This window comes from Charadrius vociferus, unplaced genomic scaffold, assembly GCF_000708025.1.
Source record: "Charadrius vociferus isolate BGI_N301 unplaced genomic scaffold, ASM70802v2 scaffold15, whole genome shotgun sequence".
NCBI classification, from domain to species: Eukaryota; Metazoa; Chordata; class Aves; order Charadriiformes; family Charadriidae; genus Charadrius; species Charadrius vociferus.
The window spans coordinates 2,862,442-2,871,762 of record NW_009650064.1 but is presented as its reverse complement, the minus strand read 5'-3'; the positions used below and the strand labels follow the sequence as shown (position 1 = coordinate 2,871,762).

At 43.0% G+C, this 9,321-nt stretch overlaps 1 protein-coding gene across 1 annotated transcript in view; it reads left to right on the top strand.

The window, feature by feature from the left end:
- FZD6 (frizzled class receptor 6) overlaps nucleotides 1-9,321 on the top strand; it is a 27,938-nt gene that overhangs the window by 126 nt on the left and 18,491 nt on the right. The window contains 1 exon segment of the mRNA XM_009891812.1: nucleotides 1-50. This exon segment is cut by the window's left edge and continues 21 nt beyond it. Within this exon segment, the coding sequence (XP_009890114.1) occupies nucleotides 1-50 (50 nt within the window).

Below are 9,321 nucleotides of genomic sequence, written 5' to 3'. Positions count from 1 at the left end.
CCAACATCATGGGACACTATGATCAGGACACGGCTGCTCTCAAAATGGAGGTAAGTTCTTCCACCACGACTGTAGTACGTAAATATAAACACTGTGAAACAGCCTTTTTTGTCATTGAGAAATGGTTTGTGTTGAATGACAAGGCAGATAATGTTTAGTGACTGGATGTTTCTTTAAGTCTTTTTGGAGTGCACTAGGGCTGTTTGGTTGTGTAAGCACTATGTAAGGGAGCTATGGACACCCACCCCCCCCGCCCCGCCTTGGATCCTGCATTAGAAGAGGAAGAGGAGTGGGTGTAGCACAGCAGTGTGGCTATTCAGAGCTCTTTAGCAGAGCTAATCACAGATAGCCCAGGTACCTCACTGATACATAGATCAATGCTTGAAGTTCTCTGTGGACATAGTGTATGAGATCCTGGCCTGCCTGAACTCAGGTAGTGTAAAGATAATGTTTAGAAGTTGTTCTTTGTTCTTCTGGTAGCTTGTGTCTACTAAGGAGAGGACCTAAACTTATTCTTAGCTCTGTTCTCCATTGTTGCTTTTGCATTCTGTTGTCTTCAGGTGGAGATGGATGTTGAAACTTCTGAGTGAAAGAGAATGTTCTTTTTTTTTTTTTTATTAACTGAAAACAAACTTTATTTTTTTACCTGAACTGTCTGTAACATATGGCTCCCTTGAGAACGTGCCACCTTGTGGAAAGGCTTTGCTGATAGCAATAGCTCTGAAGGGTGAGAGCCTCTCTGGGTGAGAGGCTTGTAAAACAAGTTTTAAACCTGTTTTAATAATGGCTTTTTCAGTGGTAAGAGGAGGGGGAACATCTTAACACAGGTCTTGCAAAGCTTGCTGTGTTGTGCTGTGCAGAGGGCAAAACAGAAGTGAGTTGAAAATTAAGAAGTTTCTGGTTTAAAACAAAAAATTAGAGTTGGTATTGAAGGTGGCTACTATTACTAAAATCTTATTTGCATATTCTTTACTGAGCTTGGAGGAGGAGCTTGGTTCAGTGTGCCAAAACATTTTTTTAGTGTTGTTTGGGATAGTCAGGATTCCCTGTTTGACCTCTAGCTGCCAGCTTGGAATGCCTCAGGCTTTGGTCTCACATCATGTTTGCCAGCCCAGTGTAGATGTATGGGAAATTCTGGTATCAAACATCAAGACACCTGTATTCAAGCAACTGAATTCAACTGCAGATCTCAGATAAATTGTGGGCTTTTAAATTGGAAGGCAGTTGGCTTCAGTTGTAAACTCTGTAGTGCCTCTTCCAGTTGTCATTTGTCAGGAATGCTTTCTACAGCCTCTGCCGCTTTATCTCTGCAGGTATGCTGCTGGTTCTTACTTGGTGTGTCTTAACTACAACTGTTGAGCCAGCTTTTGTCAGTATTCGTGCCTTCCAGTCATGCTGCTGTTACAACAGAGAGACCACAGAGCCATTTTTATTAGTTTGCCATGACTGACTTTTCTGAACTGTCAGTAACTTGTGACTAGTGCATGCCTTCTGCGTGGACGAAGTTCCTTCTGGAAGGGGTTCATGGCTTACCTGTTCTCACATAGGTACTTCATAAAAACTGTGCGGTAGTGAGAAGTTTTGGGTTTTTTCTTTCTTTTTCCATCCTCTCCCCCTTAATCACCCCTGACTACAGCAACGGTTGATCTGTACTCAGCCAACCGACTGGGTGTCTATGTGGAACAACAGTGTCTATTAGGATATGATTTCCCTACCTTGTTTCATTTGCTTCCTAGTGTCCTGTCATTGCCACCGTCTGGCCTCTAATTTGTTATACCTCACTAGTCTGGTGTTACGCAGACATTTCTAAATTACCTAATGTGTATGCATGCTGATCTGTCTGCCTTTACTTGTGATTCAGCAGCACTGATTGACTGCTTGGTCAAACTGATTTTTTCAGGCACCTGCTTTACTGGTGAAAGGGTAAGGAAGCTTCCTCCCATTCTGTATGTAGCTTGTGTTGAATCTGTTGATAGCAGTTAGATTGGAATTAATATGTTAAGCTTAGGGCAGTTTGTTGCTGAGCCTTTTCTCTGAGGGAGTCCAGTGTGTACCAATGTCACTTATGCATTTTGGTGTGATTCTACATGGTATTTAGTAATGGCGCCAGGATAGTTAGTTTGTCCATGGTTGACTGCAACAGGGAACCTTCTCAGTATTGTCAAGGGGTTCTGCTTGTCAGGGGACTTGGTGTTGCAGCAGAGGAGGAGGAGCTATTAGCTTCTGGAATATTGTTTAATTTCACTTTGCAGCCATAAAGAGGCAGCAGGTTGGGAGGTGGAGGAGACTTCTGTGGTTTTAAGAGCTTGAATTTTTCTGTAATTGGTAGTCCAAACTTCGTTCATACCAAAGAAAGAATTTTAATAGTATGCTGGTTAAAGCTTCTTTCTTTTGATCCTTGATAGGAATGCTTAAAGGCTTTGTTTTTTAATTCCATCTCTCTTCCCCCTCCCCTCCTCACAGGCTGTTCTCAAGACTGGGCATGGTTTTAGGATGTAAACACTGGGTTTGAGATTGAGGCTTGTAATATTTTCCTCACTCTATCTTAACTGACTTTGAGCAAGCTGCTTAATCGTGCAATCCCAGAGAGGATAGTGGAGAATTTTTAAAGAAATTAAAGTATTTTGTGCAGAAATTACCTTGATGCTAGTCCTGTTTCCTGCTCCTATCCCCTCTGGAAACTTCTTTCTATTACTTATTTGGAGCATTTTCTCCCAGAAAGAACAAAGAATTACAAGGGAACAAGTCTCTCCTTAAGGTGAAGTTCACTCTCCAAAACAGTGGTAACTCTCTCCCATATCGCACTCTTAAGGCTCTACACGTGTTCTGCTATGGGGAGTCTTACAGCCAGAAAAGCTGTGCTTTCCGTCGTCTGGAGCACTAAGACTTCTGTACACCTTCTTAGCTTTCCGAAAAGGTGTTAAATTGGCATTTCTGGGATGGTGTCTTCATAGTAATCCTCCACGAGAGGATCATGTGGACCCACTGTCTCAGGTGGTGGTTTTCTGCCAGGAAACAACTGTATCACCAGCTGATTTGTGGTCTTACATTTCTGTGTCATCTATCAGCTCTTCAAAATAATGTGCTATAAACCAGAACAATGAACTGATTAGAGCAGGAAAAAAGACTAACTCAATCTTGTGGCATATGTTATGGGTGTTCTGGCTAGTGATGATAATCCCTCTGGGATCTTATTTTCTGCAATGGAAAAATTGTGATTTCCAGTTGCTCCCTCCATTCCACCCCCTTTTTTTAATCTTTATTTTATTCTAAGCTTTTGACTTGGATTGAGTTTAAGCTACTTGACTTTTGCTTTATATTTGGATTAGTTTCGTTTATACAACAAATGGTGATTTTTTTTTTTTTTTAAAGTAAAACCACCAGACTGTGGTGTGTAGTTTTGGTTTTTTGTGTACTGGGATCTTATTTTCTGCAATGGAAAAATTGTGATTTCCAGTTGCTCCCTCCATTCCACCCCCTTTTTTTAATCTTTATTTTATTCTAAGCTTTTGACTTGGATTGAGTTTAAGCTACTTGACTTTTGCTTTATATTTGGATTAGTTTCATTTATACAACAAATGGTGATTATTTTTTTTTTAAAGTAAAACCACCAGACTGTGGTGTGTAGTTTTGTTTTTTTGTGTATTAGCTAAACATCTGGATGACAGTGGAATCTGATTTTTTGCAGATGGTTGCAGTATCCGTATCTCAAAGCAGTTTAGCAGTAACGCTGCTCATGTTACTACTAGCTCAAATGGGGAGCCTAAAGATCTAGGGTTTGTCCAGTGAGGAAAATGGATAGACATAGCAGAACAGCTGGTTCATTACAGCTGTACTTAAATAGGTGTAACTCCCCCTCGTGGTCAGCCTAAAAACCAAGTCACTTCGAATTCCAAAGTAATTCCTACTTTAACTATCCTGGAATAAGTTTTCAACATAATGCCTTATTATTATTAAGGCATTATTCCAGCAAGGCAGAGAATATTAGTGTGTCATAACTTTTTGTTCATATCTCTTAATCTGTTCTGCTGCAGTTGTGGAATGTGTCTGCCATAGACAAGCCCTTAAGACTTCCTGACCTGGCTAGGATCTACAGGTCTGTAGAAGTACAAAGACAAAAGGCTTGCCAGTGAGTTTTTAAAGCAGGCTATACAAAACACTGGAAAGTGTCCCACAGAGAACAATCAAGTACCTCAGAGACTGGAAAATGATTCAGTAGTGAGTTTTCCGTTCAGTTCGGAGTTCGTGACCATGTGCCAGAGAGAGTGTGTGTGTCTGTGTGTTCAATGCAATTGGCTGCAGCAGTGGGAGAAACTGTATGGGAACTAGGGTCAGTTTCAACTAACAAAACAAGTTTAAAGTAGATTAAGAAGTTCCTTCAGAAGCTTAATACTGAAGTTCTGTGAGTTAAAATTTGTAATGTAATCACTTAATTTGCTTTCACTAAGTATAAATTTACAATTAATTCAATATGAAGATACTTCTAAAAACTGGAAACCTGGTGTCTGGCAAGCTTAAATCGGTGCATATACGTATGTCTGTGTAAACACACAGGGAGGAGGAAGCTGTCCAGCTTCTGGAGGTTAGGAGTGCTGGGAAAGTAAGTGCTGTTTAGTGTAGAAGATTGTTACTGGGTTGTTCTGCAAAATAGCACATGTGTGAATTCACTGAAACCCTTACAGACAGGTGTCCTGCCTCTCCCTCTCACCCCATATGAGCAGTGCTTGGTGTAATACGTGAACCACTAGTAGTTGAAGCTTAAATCCCTGCTCTTAAAATTTTGGTAGCTCGGCTTCAATTAGGAAAGCAATCAATATTCTCTGCCTGGAGTTACATTTTTGTCCCTGATGCTACCTCAGAGCCTTGGTTGGAGAAATGGTGCAGAGATGTGGACATTGACAATGGAACAAGCACAAGGGACTCTTTAATTCATATTTTTCTTGTAGCATTTCTGCTGTTTCTTTACTGTATATCACTGGTACTAATGGGCAGGGAAGGCTTATGTAAAAAGTGGCAAATGTAGCATGATGTAGATTATGTGTTACTTTGTGCAAGCAAAGGTAACTTTTGTAGCTTGTCAGAAGAAAGTGGTGGTTGCAAAAGATTCTGGTGGTGAAACAGCTAAATTGCTGCTTGTTAAATGGAAGTTGGCAAATGCCAAAGTATTATTTCATAAACCCTTCATGTGGATCAAGGGAAGTACAAAACAGTATGGCTGAGTTCTGTGCTGGGTAAGCCTCTAGAAATATAGAACAGTTGGATGTGAATAATTGTTTTGAGCATCATCATGTTGCTTGGAGAAGAGCTTTGGCTGAGGGGTCAAAAACATGAATTGTACACGTCTGTGTCATTTTGTACAATAGCATAAAAATTTTGGAAGTCTGTTTTTTTTGTACTCTGTTGCTCTCAGGTGTTCCAAAGAAACTTAAGTCATCATTAGTTCTTACAGTGGTTCTTACTGCAACACATTCAGAAACCATCTTTGCTGACTCCTGCGGGTACACTAAATTACAGCCATTAAAAAAGTGTTTGTTACCTGTAGTACTGAGGCCCTTCGTCAAGTGTGATTAGCTTGTGCAGATTGGCTGAAGCCAGACAGCCGAAAGTGTGTAATCCTATTACACTGGCTTTAAGCATATCGGTCATCTGCAAAATCTAATGCTGCTTTGTCTGAACAGCATTCCTTGTCTAATTGATAATGTGAGTAGTACTACCTTGCTCCTTGTTCTGAAAGGATGCTGCTTAGAATGCATGGGGGTCCAAACTAATGCATGCTTTACAAAGAGAGGGTATTTACCCTGTGGTAACTGGGGTTCATTGAGATGGTGCTGTCAGTGTGATTCCCAGAGCCCCATCTTTACCCATGTTCGAAGGCTATGTCTACACTAGCAAGTAATTTGGTGTTACAGAAGTGGATCACTAGGTGAAGTTGTTAGCACAGTTCTTACCTGTCCACTGCATAAGACTAAAGGGTTTTACTCTGGACTAGATTTAGGCCAGTCTTGCTTGTGCGTGAGGTCTGAAGTTGGCGTATGGAAGGCTGTCTTCCAGATCTTTCCTGGTAGCAGACCTTTCTTGGAAGTACCATGGTATCCTGTTGTTGGTCTTCTGCAGATTGCTGTCCTTTCCACAGTGCCCTGTCTAGTGCTCATGTGTAGCTGCAACACCTGGTGGTTTCTGAGTCTCATTGCGCAGCATGCGTCTCTCGCCCCATCTTCCCCGCACTTGTGTTCTAGGTGTGGTCACTGGCTAAACCAAGGCACTGTAGGTGGGGAGTGATGGACTAGTCCTGTGACTGTAGCCTAATCCAGGAGGACATCTGTCAATGGAGTCATGCAAGCTTCCATAAAGCTATTTATATAGAGAAGGAAAATATGGACAGAGCTACTGAGTTTGGAACTGCTTTGTCTTCATCGATAAGAGGTGGTTAGGGGTTGGGAGCTGAGCCCAGACTGGTGGGAACACATCAGCCTTGGAGTTGGGGAAAGCCAGCAGTGGATACAAAGCTTTCAGATGTAGAAATGTATATTTGAAGCTGGTATTTGTCCTTACATTTCACTGTCATCATGTTCCATTCCAAGATCATCTCCACGTTTTTAAGGAAGTGGCTGTTGCCCTGTGGAACCCTGTGAACCTCACCTGGTAAGTAGCAAATCAGATTAGGGAGGACAAGTCTGGTAAGGGTGATGTGGTGACCATGATTTCAAATGTTATTCTTCACATTATCTTCCTTCTAATAGTAGACAAGTGTACAAAATTGTGTACCATTGTGTACGGGTGGCCCACACTTTTCTGTCCATGAGTTGTCAAACTGTGTGGGATCAAGTGTCTTGCTAGCAGCTCACATCCAGTACATTGGCCCGTGGCAGCTCTGTCAACGGCAACTTGATTGTCTTGCAGGCCCTGGTGAACCACCAAGGTACATCTATGGACATCTTTGCAAGGCTCATGATGCTTATGTCTTCTGCAAATCTAGCCAAAGAATGGAAGAGGATTCTGATGCCTTCTTTCTGAAGGGGGATTTATGGTGTTTGTTTAGGTGCCTTCCTGCAACTGTGAGAGATGCTGTTTGTCCACAGTGCTGCATGGGTCTTATGGCTGTATGGAGTCCAGGCCCTTATTGCATGCAGGTGGAGGTGGAATGGGAGTTTAGTTTTTCACTTGCAAGATGAATGTTATCTATGCCTTTGTTGATAAAGACCACAAAAAGCGAATGGTCCAGGAAAGGAGTGTGTGGGATAGGAGATGTGGTCAAGTGTCAATTCTTTCTTTTCCACTGTGACAACGCAATGATTAAATATGACAATTTCTAAAACTGCTATTGTCCCATCTGTTTAGTTTTCTACCCGGTTCCAAAGGGGAAGGTAGGAGTGTCTACACCACAAAGCTTGCCACCTTCTCTTCTCTCTCTTACTCTGTTTGCTGTTGATTCACCAGCCCTTTGGGGCAAACATGGTTGCTTTGTCTCCTGCCGCCTTTTTGGGCCTTTTCTCTGTTTTGTGTGCAGCTGTGACTGCTGTATCACAGTAGTAATTTGCTTGCCAGAGGAAAAAATGCATGTCTGCCCTCTTCTTCTGAACTACACAGTGGAGATGAGCGGAGACTTGTTTGCTTTCTGCTTAGCTATTAGGAGAAGCGGAGGTGTGCTGGGGAGCAGAAGAGCTGTGTAAGCAGCTATTGTAAATGGGGGGAGAGAAACTTGGTGTGATACAGAGGCACAGGGGACAGGCCTGGATAATCAGTCTTTGCAGGATAGAAAGGATGTCCTCTTACCCAAGATATCTGTTCCTTTCCATCCCTGTAGTGAGGCAGACAAGAGCTCCCTGGGGAAAAAACAACATCATCCATCTTTCCTGTGTTTAAACTTCTGGTGGATCAAGTTCTTTCAGCGAATAGCCACATCCTTCCCAGTTTGGCCCATGTTGTATTCCCCAGACGGCCTGCACAATCAGATTTCTTCAGTCCCAGTAATTACTGCCACAGAGCGCTTAGTGGCCAAACTCTCCACACGTTTATCCTGCATACAAAAATTAAAAGCAGCGTTTCAGAGATGGACTGTACCCATCTGTCGTGGTTTGGCCTCAGCCAGCAACAAAGAACCACACAGCCATTCACACAGCTCCCACAGCCGTGGAAAAAGAAACCGACAGGACAAAACTCGTGGGTTAAAATAACGCAATTTAACGAAACAGCAAAAGGAAAGATGAAAACAGTACCGTATAGCGCAAAGCGCACTGCTGCAGCCCACCCCCAAGAGGCGACTGCTCTCCTCGCCCCGGCTAGCTCCTCTTATAGCCCGGGCATGGGTCACGAGGTATGGAATACCTGCCCCCTGCCGGCTCCTGGGGGAAATTAACCCCATCCCTGCCGGAACCAGGACACCATCCAGCCTCATGATGGCCTAGCAATACCTAATTACCTGAACTGCATGTCCCAGCCCCGTACAGGTTCACATGAGCTAATGCTCTTGCTAGGAAGGTATGAGGTGCACCATTTTAAGCAAAGCTTAAGAATCCAGCGGGGTGGAGGATCTGTCTGGGGAGTATGCCTGGGGCTATGAACGAAATGTTGTATGCTGAAGGTTAACATGGCTCACAGATCATAAGATGAAAGGGTAGAAGAAAAGATGGCCTTGAGTTTTTAGCACAGAACAAATAGGGAAGATAGTGTGGGGAAATGCACCATGGTCAACAAAAAGAGCACTGTGGGCTAATGGTAAGGAAACACTGGCTAATACAGGCAGTGCTAACACAGCTAATACAGACTGGTGCTGGTCTGTGCAGAGCTGGTTCAGATGCCTTTGCATTCACAGAACTGACTTTCTGGCCATCTTGTTAACTCTGTGAAGGTAAAGGGCGTCAAATGCTCTGGTGTTCTACTAGTATGAGCATGGCTTGGGTTTAGAAAAGGGGAATTGAGTGTCTCGTGGGGAAGAGGACTGGTTGTCCCTTCCAGGCTGAGTTGGCAGTGAAGAGGTAAATCTCTAACTGCAGATTGTATGGCTTTCTGGCACAGAAACGTCTCTTGCTTTTCTCTGTTGATCTTGTATCACCTTATTTAAAATACTTAAATACTCAGTGGAACAGGATCCCCACTTTCTTTCCCAGGAAAATACCAGTTGCTGAGCTATTGACTTAAGCATCCCCCCCCCCCCCCCCCCCCCCCCCCCCATTTACACCTGACAGAGCTTTCTGTGCAAAATGCTCTCAAATCCCACCGTTAATAAGACCAGCAATCGGCAACTAATATTCCCTGCTAAAATCCAGGCTGGAAAGTAAACGATAAATAAAAATAACACTTTCTGGTTATACCCCCCCCCCT